Source organism: Narcine bancroftii, chromosome 4 (assembly GCF_036971445.1).
Source record: "Narcine bancroftii isolate sNarBan1 chromosome 4, sNarBan1.hap1, whole genome shotgun sequence".
NCBI classification, from domain to species: Eukaryota; Metazoa; Chordata; class Chondrichthyes; order Torpediniformes; family Narcinidae; genus Narcine; species Narcine bancroftii.
This window is the reverse complement of record NC_091472.1, coordinates 119,242,863-119,262,001: the sequence shown is the minus strand read 5'-3', so window position 1 is coordinate 119,262,001 and position 19,139 is coordinate 119,242,863. Positions and strand designations below refer to the sequence as shown.

Below are 19,139 nucleotides of genomic sequence, written 5' to 3'. Positions count from 1 at the left end.
CATGACTAAAATTTATTTCTCCACATCGCAAAGGGAAATGGTTGATAACTCCCACAAATATTTGTGCTAATTATGCTCTTATCATAATCTGACAATTAATAATAATGCTATTCTCTTTCCAGAGTATAGTTTCATTGCACATTTTTCATGATGACATTAAAAAAGGAACTGAAATTAATTATGTGAATTTCGATGTTATGGAGTCAGAGTTTTACGGCAAGGAAGCAGGTCCTTCACCCAACGTCCATGCTGTCCAAGCAGTCCACTGAAATTGTCACATTTTCCCATGTTCAATCCACTTCCATGTCTGTGTACCCATCTAAATGCCTTTTAAACATTACAACATCTTATTCCATACTCCTAGCGTCACGTGAAGGGGCCCTCAAGTCCCTTTTAAATATTTCCCCTCTCACCTTAAATCTGTTTTCCAGTTTTAAATCCCTTAACCGATTAAAAGGACAATTTTCCCTATCTATGCACCTCATGATTTCTATCAACTTCCACTTGGGACTTTGCTCCAGAAGCAAAGTCCAAGTCTATCCAGCCTCCTCTAGAATATCTAGAATAGCCCACCAATCCTAACAACATTCTTGTGAATCTTTTCTGCACCCTTTCCAGATTCATATTAATATTTAAACTTCAAAAAACTGAAACATCAGGACATGAAAACTGCAGGCTGATTACCTTTGGCCTTTTGGTGATTTGCAAAACCATACTCTGGCAAAATTCCTCCATTCTCTGACTCCAATCCAAAGCGAATTGCTTCATCTCTTCCTAACACCTGTTAATGCTGTAGTAAAGGTCAACTAATTCATTCTGCCTGATTTGAATGATGTGGACTCACTAACTTAGTCAAGTGTTACCACAGCACCATTAACAGTCATTGTCTGGGATGTACATTTTAAGGAACATCCATTCCCCTGCAAAGATTTACCTACCCGATTTACCGACATAAAGCCAAAACTAATCACCGGCGAGCAAACTAATCAGTTAGAGGTTTGAATTTGATTATCCTTGTCAGAAGTCCCATGCATTGCCACAAATGCTGCTGAACTAAGACCATGGAATCTGCTATTTTGCTCAATAGACTTGCTCAAGATTCTCATAGAAAATGTTATTGATGTCATATTCAGCTGACAACAGTGTTTAGAGTGCCTTGGGAATAGGTCATCAAAAGAATTCTTGATTTGAAGAAGACAAGGACCCAAGCTGATAGAAAAAAAACTTCTAAAACATACAAAAGCAAACTGTTTTGCAGAGGCTGTAAGAAAGCTTGGTTCCAACTTTATTTCATCTTCAGTTATATAATGGTGCCATTATTCACATCACAAGCCCTTTGTATGATTTATGAATACACATGTATACTTCCTGAAGCTCATAACCTCAAATATTCAACTCCAGGATAATCAAGCAGCGAGATTCACTTCTGCTGTTAAGTGCTTGGGCTGCAGGCCAGTCACATGTCATATTGTTGGATTCTCCAAGCGAGACCTCAGAGTACAGTTATGTAGAATAGGCTCCCTTCAAAACATAAGCCACAAAGACACTTCTCACATCTCACCACCCCTGCCCAGTACACGAAGACCATTTACATATTATGATGATATGAGGCATCTGGTGGACATTTTCCGCTTATTTATATGGTGCAATTCAATTTCAACTTTTCAATATCCCAAGTTCTGCTTTAATTGACAGTCCATTTTCAAAATCAAATCTGAACAAGAATATTCATCTGAATGGGTGGTTCAAAGAAATCCCAATCAATGTGCAAGCTTTTTGTACTTCACAGTTCAACAACTCATTCTAATGGCAAAATTTATGCAATTCATCTCAACTTCAGTTTCCTAACAGAGTAAACGCAGCTGCTCATAGCCAGTCCTGTGACAGTCCAGCTGAGTATTTTGTCGTAACTCAGGCACTCAATGCTTTCAGCAAACCTCAAAAGTACACCTTCAAGGTGTTGTAATTCAAAGTTTCATCTGATTTTCCAAGTGAGAAACAGTCTCTGTCAACTTGGTTTGTGTAGAAATAGTTTAGACAGTTTTATTTAAATCATAAGTTTGTGTATATATGGTGAGATTTCAAAAAAATAATTCTTGTAAATGACTCAAAATAATCTGATGCAGCTGGAAGCAGTTCACATTCTTCATAGTCACCATCAAAATTATTGATACGGGTGTACAAAGTACCTATTTGGTTCCAGCAAGAATTTTGGTGCACATGTACACAGTACAATAGATAGCACATCATCATTATCAAGACTTTGCTAACATATATCCCTCGATTAAAGATGATCTAGTTAACATCATTTTATAATGAATGGGAGCTTGCTGTTGTTTCTTAAATTAGAACAGTCATTTCAGAACCTCAATGACTGTAAAGAGCTTTGGAACCTCCAGAGGTTGTGAAAGGTACATTAGATGCAAGAACATGCAAAATCTAATACAGCATTCCCAAAAATATCAAATTAAATTTAACGCCTTGGGTTTATTAGTCTTTCTTGTGATGGCATTAATGTACAGCATTTTCTCTGATCTAACTGAATGACAAAAAGGTGAGGGACTCAATGAATTATTTCCTTCTATGCTTACCCAATATATTACTTCTGCCTTTCCATGGCACTCAAAACCCTCCACATGCAGTTCCTGTTAAACTCGCCTGCAGACCTGCACCTCCTTCTAAATGACAACCAAAAAACTCAAAGAAAAACACCACAGTTGTTGAAAATCCATCCAAGAGTCCTTAGTTGCAAATTGGCTGCTCTAGCAGTTTCTATGTTTGCAGTTGATGTCGATTCAGTGTGTTATCTTCACAAGATAAATTAGGAAAGTGGGTTTTTCTTCATGCTATTTGACCTGGGATCCTGTGCAAAGTACCAAACTCCCTGTGGTTTAACTTACTCATTGTGTCATCAAAGTACTGTATGTTTGAGAATGGCATCTGCAAAACATGCTATCAATTTTTACATTCTGATTTGTGGTCAACTATTTAATGTAAAAAAATTACAGATAAAAGACCTGCAATATAAAAAAAAACCCTGGCCATCTTAATATCATGTCCAAACAATTGGGGAAGCTGATGCAGATTCATTTGCTTAGCCTAGATTAAAGCAACTGACCTTCCCGAAACTATGCCAAGGCCCTGAGGGTTTTTGATCGTCATATATAGACTTGCCACAGATAGAAATAAATGCTTTAGGTCAGGACCCTTTATTGAGATAAAGGATCCTGACCTGAAATGTTTACCAACCATTTCTCTCCATGGATGCTGCCTGACCCGCAGAGTCCATCTAGCTTCTTGTTCCCTCAGAATTCATGAGCATTTCTGCCTCAACTAAACGAAAAAAGCAAGCCCAGTGGTCATCATTGCAATCTGAACTCTTAAATGGGATGCTGAGAGAGTCATCCGAGAACAGAAGTAATATTTTCTATAAATGGATGAACGTGGAGATCAATCAATCAATCTGGAAATCAGCAAGCTTAATATTCATTGAGTTTCACTTCACAGGACAAGGAAAGAGAATTTCATCAACACTGCAACATGCAAATTATTTTTTTTTCTTTTGTATTGAATATAATTCAAAGGAAACAGACTTGATGTTCAGACAATCCCATTTTAAAATGTGAATGAATTGGAGATGCTTGGGAACTTGCTTTCCTGTTTCCTAACCTACGTGTTACATGCTAGTGATGTAGTATTATTCTTGTATCAATGAAAATATTTTAATCCTATATCTTCACCCTGAGGAATATACAAAATTCAACTTGTCAAATAAAACCACAACCAGATACCAGCAAAATTGAATTTGCTTTTTATTAGCATTGTAACATGAAACATGTGGCCATGGGAATCAACTGGTTCTTGAATCTACTTCAGTGGCTACATTAAGTGGTTACACACAGTTAAAAATCAAAGTAAAATTAAGACAGAGCCTATAGGTTCGTGCTTAATCTATTTCGCCTCGAGAGTGAATAAATTTACTTCTCTGAGAACTTGTAGAATCCTTTGTTGCTTGGGGCAAGGTTTTATCTGAGTGTTCAAAAAAATCATAGAAATCAAATTTGACAATAAATTGTACTTAAATGATGATTCAAAACTTCCCATTTCTGTTCAAATTGAGACCAGATTTACCCACTGCAAGTGGCTTAAACTTGGAAACTAAAAATCTTTCAGCCATGGCGAGAAAAATCATTTAAATAAAGTTTCAAATAGAATCAGATTATGAATGTTAGTAAAGCGCTTTACACCGGAAATGATATCCTCAGAAATACTTCCCTCAAATTCTTTCAAGTTTAATATGTCTTTTCCCCCAAAACTATTCCCCCCTTTTCAACTCTCCATTCAATTATTATTTCATTGCTAAACCCAAGGGTTGGCAACTTTTAATTTAGACACCACGAATTGGTGCCTAGCAATTAACCTACACCCCTGGTACATACTCGTGGGCCAAAATGGCCTATTACTGTGCTGTATGTCTAAATTAACAATTAAAGGGTTGCCCACACCTACAAAACTAATGGTTGAAGCAGAATTTAAAAGTTCCCCAAATTTCACCCCGCTCTGACCAAAATATACTTTTTACACCAGCACATACCCAAATGGATATCCTGCAGACCTGCTGGAGATGAAAATCAAAATACTGTTGAAGGAGTTGCATTTCTGATATTGTCCCTTGGATTATCACACAAGCAGTACTGATAAAATTTAATAAAAGTTTATTTTATTAGCCATTGGGATTGCTGATTGGAATGAACCTATATGTCATCGCTATCTGCAATGATCTTTTTAAATTAAAAATAAATTCTGAATCAATTTATTATATTGGAACTAAAATACACTGAAAGAAGATATTATTCTAAAGAGTTGTACCAGCAAGTAATTAAGAAAATAGCATGACTATGTGGTTATGGCTTTCAGGAAAGAGAACGTTGCATATTCTTTATTTATCATAAGCCAACATGCAGTATTTTATGAACATCTGTTATGTATTTAATAGAGCATTATATCAGCCACAAACGAGCCTGCAGCTGACGTGGACATTACCCCTCCATTAATCTTCGTCCGCGAAGCCAAGCCAAAGATACTGGGACAAAAATAATTTTCACAGCTCAGCTTCGAAAGGAATCTTGCCAACACAATGGCATTTTGCCTAAACAGGGGGAGTTGCAGTCACTTTACAAAACGTTCACATCTTCCATATATCTCCATGTATCAAAGAAAAAAAATAGAAACAAAACTAGGCTACATCATTTATGAATACAGATAGCCATGTGCGTAGCAGTCTCCCTCCAGATAAGGAGTTTAATTAAAAAGGATAACAAAAAAACCATAAAGGTTATGGAACAAAAAGTGATGGGGGGAAAAAAGGACTAATTTATTGTTTTCCATTAAATGCATCCACAATATTTGGCTGAACCACCCATATGGCATTGAGTTCTACAAGTCAAGAAGCCCTGGCTTTGATTTGTTAATGACAAATCTGTACTGAAGGCTAATCATTTTTGCCACAATTTTCAGCTCTTTTGATCACAAATTTAAAATGATTGGGGACTAACAATGATTCTGTACCAAGTTTATACTTACTATTCCTCATTTCAAAGGATGCAAAGGTTGCTTTTATTGCTGTGTCAGTATACTGTTCTCATGTTGCCAAATGTTTTATTCATTTGGGATCTGGGCTTGATGTGCAACAAAGGGCAGCTTTTGGCGGAACTGTCAGCTTAAACCTTGTCACAGCCTGAGATAACTGAACTTTCAGCTCATAAATTGAATAGTATCACCAACTGAGTCAACATAATACCAAAACAAAACATTTAGTGATGCAAAAAAAAAACCCGCGGCAGATTCACCTTAGACATCCTGATGTGTTTTTGAAGACAGTTGTCCACTCAGCATCACGTGGCTTGGAATCCTCATTGGGTTCATTCTCCCAGCCTGAATGAGGGATGATTACCTCATTTGTCAAAGTCTGAAGGCCGTGATTAATAATCACAATTTTCAGTGGCTCGTAGGAAGACAAGTTCCACAGTGTACCTACAAGAGACAATTGTGCTTTATTTACATCTATACTGCAAAAATTTACTGTGGAATCATGGAACAAGGCAAGACAGTGAAATATTATTCAGTTCACTTCACTGTGTCTGTGCTGCCTTTACAATTACTCTGTTACTAATCTCAGTTCCCTACCCTTTCCCTGAAACCTTGCAATTTTCTGATGCAGCTTCATCTAAAATTCAATGATGAAATTTAAGCTTAACATTTATCCAACATGACTGAACTAATGTAAAGATCCACAAGCACTTTCAAGAACACATGCTACTTAACTGTGGTTTGCAAGCTCTCATTAACACTCCCTCTCCCTCTCAAACTGATCCTCAGTGATTTGATCTTTTTTAAATTTTTTTTTAATTTTTAAAATGCAGACATACCGTACTGTAACAGGCTAATTTACAGCCCATTAATCTACACCCCGGTACGTTTTTGAAGGGTGGGAGGAAACTGGAGCCCATGGAGAAAACCCACGCAGACACAGGGAGAACGTACAAACTCCTTACAGACAGTGTGGGATTCGAACCCAGGTCAGGCCCCGATTGCTGGCGCTGTAAAGGCATTGCGCTAACTGCTGCGCCAACCGTGCCATCAGTAGTGAAGTAATGCCTGTAAAATCAGTAGTGAAGTGCCTCCTGTAAAATTAAAACCTGCCAAAAACAGTATGCGAACATTTCGATGGACAGACATTCACAACTGCAAGGGTCACATCTACAGATTAGATCAGTTAGATCAGAATTTCAAGCAAGAAGTTCAGAATAGGAACCAGGAAGTGCTTCTTCATTCACTGGTTGATCAATAAGCTAAACAGGATTTGAATATGGTTTATCTTCAGCGCTTGACGTCCTGCTTTGCGGAAACTGCCAAAATGTTTGGCCTGGAAGTCAGCCTGAAGAAAACTGAGGTCCTCCATCAGCCAGCTCCCCACCATGACTACCAGCCCCCCCACATCTCCATCGGGCACACAAAACTCAAAACGGTCAACCAGTTTACCTATCTCGGCTGCACCATTTCATCAGATGCAAGGATCGACAATGAGATAGACAACAGACTCGCCAAGGCAAATAGCGCCTTTGGAAGACTACACAAAAGAGTCTGGAAAAACAACCAACTGAAAAACCTCACAAAGATAAGCGTATACAGAGCCGTTGTCATACCCACACTCCTGTTCGGCTCCGAATCATGGGTCCTCTACCGGCACCACCTACGGCTCCTAGAACGCTTCCACCAGCGTTGTCTCCGCTCCATCCTCAACATCCATTGGAGCGCTCACACCCCTAACGTCGAGGTACTCGAGATGGCAGAGGTCGACAGCATCGAGTCCACGCTGCTGAAGATCCAGCTGTGCTGGATGGGTCACGTCTCCAGAATGGAGGACCATCGCCTTCCCAAGATCGTATTATATGGCGAGCTCTCCACTGGCCACCGTGACAGAGGTGCACCAAAGAAAAGGTACAAGGACTGCCTAAAGAAATCTCTTGGTGCCTGCCACATTGACCACCGCCAGTGGGCTGATAACGCCTCAAACCGTGCATCTTGGCGCCTCACAGTTTGGCGGGCAGCAGCCTCCTTTGAAGAAGACCGCAGAGCCCACCTCTCTGACAAAAGGCAAAGGAGGAAAAACCCAACACCCAACCCCAACCAACCAATTTTCCCTTGCAACCGCTGCAATCGTGTCTGCCTGTCCCGCATCGGACTGGTCAGCCACAAACGAGCCTGCAGCTGACGTGGACTTTTTACCCCCTCCATAAATCTTCGTCCGCGAAGCCAAGCCAAAGAAGAAAGCCAGAACCACACACTTGTTTCAAATATGCGAAGGAGTGAAGGAATATGCAGTTACTAAAACAACAAAATCAAGTATTGACTCTATACACTGTATTACATTGTGCCTGGAACAGTTGTAAAAAGACCGATAAAATACATAATTTATTAAGGTCAAACAGACATAAAAATCAATTACTGCAAATGACAGCTTCTACTGAGCTTGGCCCAACTGTATTAGCAACTTTTAATAAGTTTGATAGTGGAATGGAACAAACACAATTGAGAATTTAACATGTACAAGTTATAGTAGCAATTGCACTGCATCAAAAGCATCAGAATGGTGCCTGTTTGGAAGAGAATTAAAACTCTCTTTCTCTGCATCATCAAGCATACTTCCAAATATAAAATTTCAAGTTCTCTTTACACAAATTCGAATTAATTCATTCTTGGTTTCACTGTGGTCCAGTGAATCAGAACCCAGAGATCACAAGATCCTCAGCTACAAATTTGTGAATTATTACTTCCCACCCAAGAGATCTCTTCTTGATCACTTCCTCAGCTACCAACTGCAACTCCCTTGCTATTCCAAAATTCCAAATGCATGTTATAAAGCCTTCCAAAAAGTACTTCTAGGGATTTAATTCCTGCTGCATCCGCCAAATTCAGTTCTCTTTATTCAATGTGTTCAAAACCCTCATCTATGCTTTACAATTCAAATATGCTCTTTTTAAAATATTTTTTATATTTTCACACAAGCTCATACAGCCATATACAGTGTCCTGCCAACAATGGCAGCTCACATTGAAATATAGATATATTCATTTTCTTTATGATTATATATACAAGCCCGTGTCTCTACCAACCATATCAGGACAGAACGCGGTCTCTGCCCAGGACTTGGTCTTGGGAAAAGGGATCTATGACCCCTTTCTATCCCTTTTCTCCCAGTATGCCCAGCATCTCGGGGATCCAGATCTGAAAACAACACTGGGTTTTGGCCTTTGATCCCTTCCCTTAGCCCCACTATTTTAACATTATTTCACCTGCTGTAGTTCTCAAGGGCATCTAATTTCCTCCAGATATTCTCTCTTTCATTCAGCAGCATCTCCTATTTATTACCCATATCATGTATGGTGTCTTCATTTTTACCCACCCTTTCCTCCACTTCAGCCACCCCACCCATCAGCCCAGATAGGGCACCCTGGACCTTGTCCAGCTTCTCTCCCATGTCTTGAGCTCTCTTCTCGACAGCTTGGAAAAGACTGCCTTCTATCTGGCCCTACGTGTCAATTACATAGCATAAGGAGGTCTCTGAGCCCCCCTGTTTGCTTTGTTTTGAGAGGGCCTTTTTTTCATTCCCACAGCCCAACGGAGCCTTCCTCCACCACTGCCTTCATTCTCTTCAGAGCACCTGGACTCGTCGCCACTGCTGCCGGTGCTCGTCGTCTCTTCTAGTCTATCGCTGGACCCATTATTGCTGCGCTCAACCCGATGCCGCTCGCTGCTTCATCACCAGCCACACCGCACGACTTGGCTCCGGACCCGCCACTAGAGCCAAGGTGAGCACTGACCTCCCCCTCAATACCTGAATCGACGCTGGTTCTTCGCAGCTTCTTTTCTGTCCAGGCCAACCCACTCCCCACACTCTTCAGTGTTGCTGCTCCGTCACTGTTACAGGCGCCGACTTCATCTCGGGCCTCACACATACTGCAAGGGCCCCACCACTGTTGGGAAGGGGGCCCCAAGCTTCTCCCCACCTCCAGGGGCTTCGGAAAGGCGTTGTCTACTTGCTGGGCAGTAATGCTGTCCTTGCCCGAATCTCGACCTCCCTGCTGGGTGGGTCATTCAGCTGAAGCTGCAGCTCCCTCCTCAGGCCTCAGGGCGACACCGCCATTTTCCTCATCACGAGGCATTCCTAGCTGGGCCTCTAGTTTCAATGGAGATTCTTTCGTGCTTTTATTTGCAAATTTACTTTTCTTAATCATTGTTTATTGTAGGTTTCTTCCCACGACTTTTTTTTTTGCATTTTTGTTATTCATTTGAGGCTTTTACCCTATTTATTCTTTAAAAATCCTGGAAGCTCCAGGATTCCACCTCCTCCTACTCTCCCCGCATCACGTGGCCAATTCAAATATGCTCTTGACTGGTACCCTGACTTCCAGGCACCTCCAAAACTGCTGCTGTTCCCATTCCACTTTTGCTGGTACTTGTTGATTAAGCAATCAATACCACTTTAAAATTGTCAATCTTTAAATTCCTTCTACAGCTTTTCTCCATCTCCTCCATCTCTTCCAGCACTTCAATTCTCCAAAATAACTGCATTCTTCCAATTGTGACTGAGTTCATACCCGTAACCTAAAATGCAAAGGCCAGTGGCTTTGTAACTCCATTACTCTTTCCAGTTCTGAATGCAGTTTCAATTCACTGCAAGAGCATAGATGTCTTAAGCTGGAAAGGGAGCAAAGAAGATTCTTGAAAATGTTACCAGGGCTGAGGGGATTGAGTAACAATGATAGGCTGGTAATGTTTTCCATGCAAAGGGGGCTGAGATTTTTATAAAACCATAAAATCATGAAGCGAATGGATAAAATGGATTGTCATAGTTTCCCCAAAGTAAAGAAGGGGGAATTAAAACCAAAGTGGGGAAAAGATAAATAAGGGTCTAAGGGCACCTCTTCCCCACAGAGGATCAAAGAAACTTTGCCAGGGAGAGTGGTGGAGGCAAGTACAATGACAACTTTTTAAAAGATCCATGTACAATACAAATTTTTTAAAGATTCATGCACAACTTAGTCAGCGTGGACAATGTGCGCCAAAGGACCAGCTTCTGAGCTGCAAAAATTGTGTTTCAAGATATTCTTGAACATGTATCATTCAAACCATGCTCCCTGAACCCCATGTTTGGTGTCAACTTCTTGCTAGCATTCTGTAGGGAAGGGACCTTCCAATCCTTTATCAATTGATGTCAACTTCTGTTTTTGTCCTCGTGTGAAATACACTGGGATACTTTGCAAAAAAAAGGCATTCAAATTTTTAAAAAATGAAAACCAACCCACAAGTCATACTTTTGAAAAATTCCACACAATTCACAAACCCAATAAATTAGGCATGGAAGACAGCACTGTTGGCGTAATGGCAGCATGATTGGTGTAACAGTTAAAACAACGCCTTTACAGTGCCAGCAATCAGGACTGGGATTAGAGTCCAGTTTTGTCTGTCAGGAGTTTGTACCTTCTCCCAGTGTCTGTGTGGGTTTTCTTCGGGGACGCCGGTTTTCTCCCACTGTTCAAAAATGTACTGGGGATGTAGGTTAATTGGGTGTAAATTGGGTGGTATAGACTCATGGGCTGAAATGACTGTTACTGTGCTGTATGTCTAAAAAATAAAATAAAAATAATGAACACTTCTGCGAAGTGCCAGACAGAGTCAGTGTTCTGTGACTCTAGAGTACAGAGAACACCTAGATTGGAAGAAATGGAGTGAACTGAATGTAAAAATAAATGAAGGAGGGAGGAAGGTAGGGTAGTTGGTAACAAAAGGAGTACATGTGGAGGACAGATTTTCAAGTGCATACATTTTAATACAAGGAGCATTGTAAATAAGGAGGATGAGCTTAAGGCATGGAAATACGATATTGTGGCCAACTGTGAAACCTGGTTGCAGGAAGGGCATGTTTGGCAGTTAAATATTCCAGGATTCCTTTGTTTTAGGCATGATAGAACAGGGGGCGGGGTGGGGGGGATAAAAGGTGGAGGAGTTGCATTGCTTATTAGAGAGAACATTACAGCAGAACTGTGGCAGGATGGTTTGTGGGATCGTCCAACGAGGCTATTTGGATAGAATTAAGGAATGGCCGAATCATGAATACATTTTTCTTCAGTATTCATTAAGGAAAAGTCTATTTAGCCAGATGAAGTGAAGAAATACGGTAGGGAGCTCGTGGATAATATAAGAATTAATGAGGAGGTAGTGTTGGTTATATTGAAAATCAAGGTGGATAAATAGCACACGTCATAAATGCTGATGACAAAAGGCATCTCAACAGTTGCATAGTGCAATTGGAAGCAGAACAGGGAAGGAAGATTATACCCTACTTCTCAAACATAATTAAGGTCTAGTGTCCTGCAGCACATCTCTCAATAACCACACCCAAAAATATCCTCCTTTAAAACCTATTTGAAAGCAGTATTTTAATATGTTGGAAATGATTCATCAAAATGACATTTGAAGACAATTGGTCTATTTTAGCCTGAAAGAAGCATTAATTTATTTATTGTGGCAAAACAGCATGGAAACAAGGAAGGAAATGATTGAAATCTTTGATGTTTTTTGTACTTAAAAGCAGCCATTCTCAATCTTTTTTTGACCATGGTCCCCCTTTAGACTCTGCTCTAACGTTTACGGGTCCTCTTTTGTGTGAAGGAGTCAAGTTTTGGTTTCTTCTGTATTTTTCTACTACTACCTACATAAAAAATTAAAAAAAATATTTGTTACGCGAGATGAAAAGGAAACAAGGCTTTTACTTATATGTGCTGTGGCTCCCACAGGGTTCGTAGTGCCCTGGTTGAGAATGGCTGCTATAAATGTCAAATTCTTTTGTCAAATTGCCAAAAAAAATCAATCATATCTTATCAGTCACAAGGTTAGCATCAAAACTTTCATCAGGTCATGCCAAACTTCTCGAGGACAAAAGAAGATGGATGTGGATTACAGCAATATTAAATTAAATCAATTAACTCATACAAATCCTTGGCTTTTTAATTCTGCCCAGAAAATTTAATTATTTTGAGAGCAACAGTTTGGGCAACAGTTCCCTCCTCCCCACCCCCCAAGCCATCAGGCTTTTGAATTCCCAGAACATATGGAGTTTTACTGTATACCTCTTCATATTTTAATGTGTTTAACTTCTCTTCTAACTTATAGTTACGTAAATACGCTCCGTGGTCCTGGAGAAATGCTATCTCAACTTTATCGTGTGAACATGAACGATAAATAAAGGTGACTTGACTCGATTTGAAGTACGCAACACCAGGGAGTTGTTCAGCAAGTCAGTGAGGCCTTTACCATACCACTGAAACCATGCCATGGAACATCCCAAAAGTCTTCAGAGGGAAGTGAGGCATCAACCAAGCCTTAATAAGAGCTTTTAAACATGATATTTAGAAAATGGAGAAGTATCAAGATTGGTTTAAATGTTAAAATTGATATTTGAAAAATTAAAAATATCGAATCAAAATCAAAAATCAAGTAAACCAACTTAGTGTTCTAAGCCTATCCCATCTTTTATCTGCTGGTTGGTAAGTCTCATTGAAATTAATGAAGCTGTCCCTCTCATACCTGGACTGGTTTGTAAAATTATGCTGAAGCAGAGTGAAAGACACATTGGCAGCCATAACTCTGTAGGTCCAGAACCTTAAAGTGGTAGAACACCAGCAGATCCCTCAGAACCAACTACAAGTGTGATTCAAACCATGATGGTGGGATTCTACATGCATGAGACACCAGGCTGACTGAAAGGGATACTCAAATTCATCCCAACTCTCAGATGACTACTGCATGGGAGCTTGAAATACAATTTCATTTAAAGTAGAAGAATAGATTTTCTATCAGCTCCAAAAAATAATTTACTGGTTTCTCAGGTTGTTCGACAATCTCACCGCCTGCAGGAAGAAGCCATTTCCCAGCCTGGTAGTCCTTTCTAATGGTCCTCTACCTCTTCTTCGAAGGTAGTGTTTCAAAGAGACTGTGAGCTGGATAGTAAGGATCCTCGATGATTCTGAGCCCTCTTTAAGCACCGCTCCCTTGTAAATAACATTGATAAATGGAAGGGAGACCCCACTGATCTTCTTAGCAGTGGAAATCACCCTCCGTACTCACTCAAATCTGATGCTTTGCATCAGGATGGTGCAGCCAGCCAGGACACTTTCTATTGTGCTCCTGTATTACGTTGTTAGGATGGTGGCTGCATTGTGGATACATTTTCTGGCCTTGCACCTAAATCTGACTTTTAGGGCTGCTGAATAATAACAGCAACTAAGGAGGCATGGAGTGAAACACGGAGTCTTGAAGGCACTATGTTTGTCATAAAAACACACAATTATTGCTAGTGAAACTCAGCTGGTCTCAAAGCAGGGCTCAAGCCCAAAATTATCTTAATCTCCTATGGACACTGCTAAACCGGCTGAGCTCCTCCAGCATTTACTGTGTTTTAACTAAGAATACATGCCTAATTGAAATTGGAACTTCCCATCCAAGATATTAAACCTTCTCACCTCCCCGTTCAACACGAATCCAAAATGCTAAAATGCAATTTCCCTCACAGAACAACTTGGCAATCAGGATTTTATTGAATTTGTATTGTGAAATAATAAGAATTATACAAATATAATCTTGTTAGCTTGAACAGCAGAGACATCACTGTCACAGTTCCATGCATACTCTCATTTATCCAAGTTGGAATCCCATCCAAAGAGAATATATATGAATATGTTAACAAATATAAACTTCAAAATCTTGACTGCAAATTCCATCAAATTAATTAACCCAGAAGGAACTTGGCTTTCAATCCCAATCTATTCATGCCCCGAAGTGCTGCACAGTGTAATTGCACCACACTGTTATTTTGGGGGGTAGGGGAAAAGAAGATGCCACCAGGACTCTGACCAACACAGCAGATGAGGGATCCAGTGGGGAAAATGCCCACAATGTTCAATTAATTTGTTTTAGAGTTTTTCAGTATGGTATGAATAGGCAAACTCATAAGGGGAAAAAATGTCTTAGGAACATTTCAGTATTCTCTGATAAATCAGTCCCAGCTATTCCTTTTCGCTGATTGTGCTTGGGACTGAGGGAGTGGCCCCCAACATATCACCTGCCAATCATCAAGAGGTTACACATAGCCCAGATTTAAAAACCACTGAGATACTTCATAGTATTTCTTTAAACTTTACTGTGGATCTGCAAGTTCGACCCAGGAATGTCAGAGACAACACTAACTTAAAAAGATACAGTCTGTGACATGATTGAGAAGGGATCATATTTTAACAATTGTAAATGGTGATTTTATTCCAACAGGTAGGGAAACATTGAGATACTCAACATATTAATGTTGGAGGAATATTGTCAAATTATTGCACTCTTTCATTCATGACTTTGATTGACATCTGCTTATGGTGAATAATTTCATGCAAGTCCAAAATTAGGCAAGTCAAGATACTTGACAAATTCCATTACAAAATTATTTTGTAATTCAGTAATAACCTGGATTCACATGCCCCACTTTCAGTCATTTGTAGCCAACAATCTGCTCTATATTTAATGCCATTCACTTTACAGATTAAATTCTGATTCTTGAAGAAATTCTTCAGAATTTCAATTATATTGCTCCACGAGAACCTGAACTGAAATACTGTAAGGTGGATTCTCACAGCTGTATTCATGCTATTAATTGAAAAGCAGGTCAGCCCAAATGCAGAAAAAAAACAAAGACACCCCAACTTGCTTTTAGAAATGCTGCATACTGTCAGTCTGTCAACCAAATCAAACAATACCCCAAAGAACAAAAGAGACAACAGGAAATCTGTCTGAGCTGTTGACACAATACACAAATTATCTGACACAGTATTGAAAAGCAATACTGCCTCACAGTTCGACGGGCAGCAACCTCCTTTGAAGAAGACCGCAGAGCCCACCTCACTGACAAAAGGCAAAGGAGGAAAAACCCAACACCCAACCCCAACCCACCAATTTTCCCCTGCAATCGCTCTGCCTGTCCCGCATCAGACTTGTCAGCCACAAACGAGCCTGCAGCTGACGTGGACATTACCCCTCCATAAATCTTTGTCCGCGAAGCCAAGCCAAAGATTGCAAAGCAATTTTTAAAATCAGAAATTAATAGATCATACAAATGGAACAGCAATGAAATAATACAAGACCAAAAAAATATTTTAATGGCAATATCTTTCCTCACTGTCCTTCTCTCCCTCAAATTTAATCATCATCAATAATCTCTCCTGATGCGGTCAGGAAAAAGTGACTTTGGGTCACAGCCTTCTAAAGACTTGGCTTTTCACATCTGCCAGTTGGAAAACAGCCATACAGTAAGGAAATACTCAGCATTAAGAATAAACTGCACCCTTTCCAACCTTGAACAAGGACTCCTAAAACTCACAACCTGCAAGGGATTGCTTGGCAAGACTTCCAAAGAAACCAATTTGGGAACAATCCAAAGCTGTCAATCAAATCTATAGGACCAGCTCGTATTACACAAGCTCAGTCTTTTGAATATGGTGTTTTATCTCATTCAATTTTCCACAATGAACAATCTCTCCACTCACCTGTTATTAATTCTCTGACTTCCATGTCATTGGTCTTCCTCAGCAATCGAACCAGGGCAGGAATTCCGTCACAATTCTTGATTGCCACTTTGCTATCGTGATCTTTGCCATAAGAGATATTTCTCAGGGCACCACAGGCCCGGCGATGGACATCTGATTTAGGATGATCCAGAAGTCCTACCAAAATAGGTACGCCTTTCAGCTGCCTCACTTCTTTTTTGATTTTGTCATTTTCATAGCACAGATGCTGTAGGTAGGCTGCAGCATTCGATTTGACGGGATCAAGGTGATGGCTGAGCATTGCAATTACTTCTGGAAGATCAGGGTCACGCCACCTAGGATCTTTCCGGATACTATCTATCGATGGCGAGCGCCTACCAAGGCGGTCCAGGCTAGCCATGCTTCCCCTTTCTGGCTGAGCGAGGGGTGCATTGTACACTCCTGTCAAATACGGCATCCGATCTTCAATAATTTCCGCTTCGATCGGATCTTCATAGCCTCTGGAACAGAACCAGAATTGTGAAATCCCATTGCAAAAAACCCCAGCTTCTACCAGTTACCCACCCCCACAAAAAATTCATTTTCTAATAATTTTTTAAAAAATTAACTCAAAATGCAGTAATGGTTAGAAATGTGGAAACTGAATTAGCACTTCATTGACAGCATGGGACAGTCAGTATCAACAACAGAATGGGATATTGACCTTGATGTGGTATACATATTTGGAGCATTTTCAGCATCGATTCACTCATGCAGCTATGATTTCAAAAATGGAACTTCAAATTTTATTCAAATAACAAACCAGGACCATCCTTCCTCATGTTACCAGATTTGCCAAAGTACCTATGTTGTTCCTTACCAATCTGTAAAACACTATGACAGATTAATTGTGTGAGATTAATTGATTTTCAACGATATAACTTATGCATTGGTGACAATGCTATAAAAGTTCTGACTTATTCCCTCTACTCTTTCTCAGACTCCACTCCAGTTTAAAATAAAGTTTAAACACATGAAGTTGAAGCCACTTCTAATCTGGACTACACTACCAAAGATGGCAAACCCATGATCGCTAGTCGTCGACTTTACAGACTTCATCATGGAGCTGTAAATTCTCAAGTAAAAGAAGCTGAAAGCAAAGATTTGAACAAGTCATATTTAGAATTAATGAAATGAATTTAAAAATCAACTGTGAAGCATTAGAATTAATCCAGAAGGTTTCGTTTCTGCCTTGAAACTCAGTTCTGTCTTGTCTATGCCATTTGCCAAGTTTAAAGAATTATGTGCCAACTAGCGACTCGACACACGTCCCATCATAGAAAATAATCAACAATGTGGCATTGACTTAGCATCTGGACACAGGACAGCTGCCGCTGAAAGAAACAGGTGTAGTTCTGGCAATTCAATTTATTTGCAGCTTTAATGGGAACATTTTCAACTAACAGCAGAACTAGATTTTTCCCCCCAGAATTTCAGGATTAGAAACATATAATTTGATCCAATAAGATTCTGAATAACAAGGCATATTTAAAAATAGTACAAGAGCAGAGCTGAAATGTTCATTTTCACTTCCTGCTCAATTGAACTACACATGTTTAAAAAAATATCAAGCTTCCCATCTCATTCCTTTTCAACTGTTATTTAATTCAAGCAAAGCAACAACGAATCTTTTTGAACAGTGAGTTACTTGCCAAGGAACATGATAAATTTTCAAGGGCACATGCAGTTGTCCAGTTAATAGTGCATAGGTGCAGATACACCCACCCAGAACTGCTGAACAAAGATCTTCAATTGCCAAAATGAGCTTATTTGAATCTACTTCACCATTGCTATTAATTCCGAAGTCAAAGTTACCAGAAAAATCCCAAGAGCAAGAACACACACATTCTGTTTTCCTAACCAGAAATGAATCCATTTGTCATCAAGCTGTCAAATTCAGCTTCAGTAGTTTGGAGGGAAACTGTTTTATTTCCCTATCTGAATGACTCCTTACCCTCACACAGTAAGAGTTTACTCTCTTGTCTGAAAAGCGAGTGCCATCAATGTCATTTTGTTCAATCAAAATGTGCATTTCACATTTGTGTTTTAATGAATCAACACATATCAGGACGATTCAAGTCAACAGAATGAGTGTTGGACAGAGTAGCTGTCAGAAGCACCGTCCATCTAAGTGATTATAGATGAATAAGAACTCAATTTACTACAACTGAAGATCACAGCTGTGCAGTGAACATTGAGGTGAGGGGAGCGTTGTGGGGCAAGGGAAGAGGTACAGATAGATTGGGGATAGTATTAACAGACAGCAGCACTGAAACATCAAGTTTCGGCTTTTTAATCCCACGCAAGGGAACTTGTGTAAAATCTGAGAGGTACTGACGACTCTATAACAGATTCCAATTAAATGACGGCAAATGCTGAAAATGAATTGAAAATACATTTAATGGGTTGGGTCGAGTTTGTGCAAATCCCCACCAGCATCATCCAACCAGGGCCGGTCGGTGGCAGGCTATTTTGCGCCCTAGGGAAAACCAACCACATGCAGCCTCCCCCCCCAAAAAAAATGTCAACTTCCACTTTCAAAAACAGATGTTTTGAAAAAAAATGAAAAGCACAAAACTTGAAACTGCTAAATTTATTTTAAATTGCAAAAATAAGAAATACATCAATCTTTGATTATCTTTCTCAAATACAAAAGAAAATATTTTGCCACATAAATCATTTTGAATTAAAGGGCACTCGGTAAAATGCATCCCTCCACCCAGGGCCACACAACACCTTTTATTTCACACATCTTTCCAGTAATGAAAATAGAGAACTTGATCCCAGATGGGTTAGTTGAATCAGTTAGCAAAACATGTTAACGGGGAAAATAATGAGGAAGGAAGGTGATGCCATTAAAATGAAATGGAGAGAGCAGGAAGGCACTTGATTTGAGCAGAAACTTTGCTGCCCAGCGTTTGTGCTGAATACATCCTGTGATGGGTGTATATT

The 19,139-nt window shown here is 39.8% G+C and overlaps 1 protein-coding gene across 11 annotated transcripts in view; it reads right to left on the bottom strand.

The window, feature by feature from the left end:
- arvcfb (ARVCF delta catenin family member b) overlaps window positions 1-19,139 on the bottom strand; it is a 312,666-nt gene that overhangs the window by 54,075 nt on the left and 239,452 nt on the right. For all 11 annotated transcript variants that reach the window (XM_069932580.1, XM_069932586.1, XM_069932585.1 and 8 more), the window contains 2 exons: window positions 16,149-16,648; window positions 5,850-6,033 (listed from right to left, as the gene is read on the bottom strand). In XM_069932580.1, coding sequence (XP_069788681.1) covers window positions 5,850-6,033; window positions 16,149-16,648 — 684 coding nt within the window. The remainder of the gene's footprint in view (window positions 1-5,849; window positions 6,034-16,148; window positions 16,649-19,139) is intronic.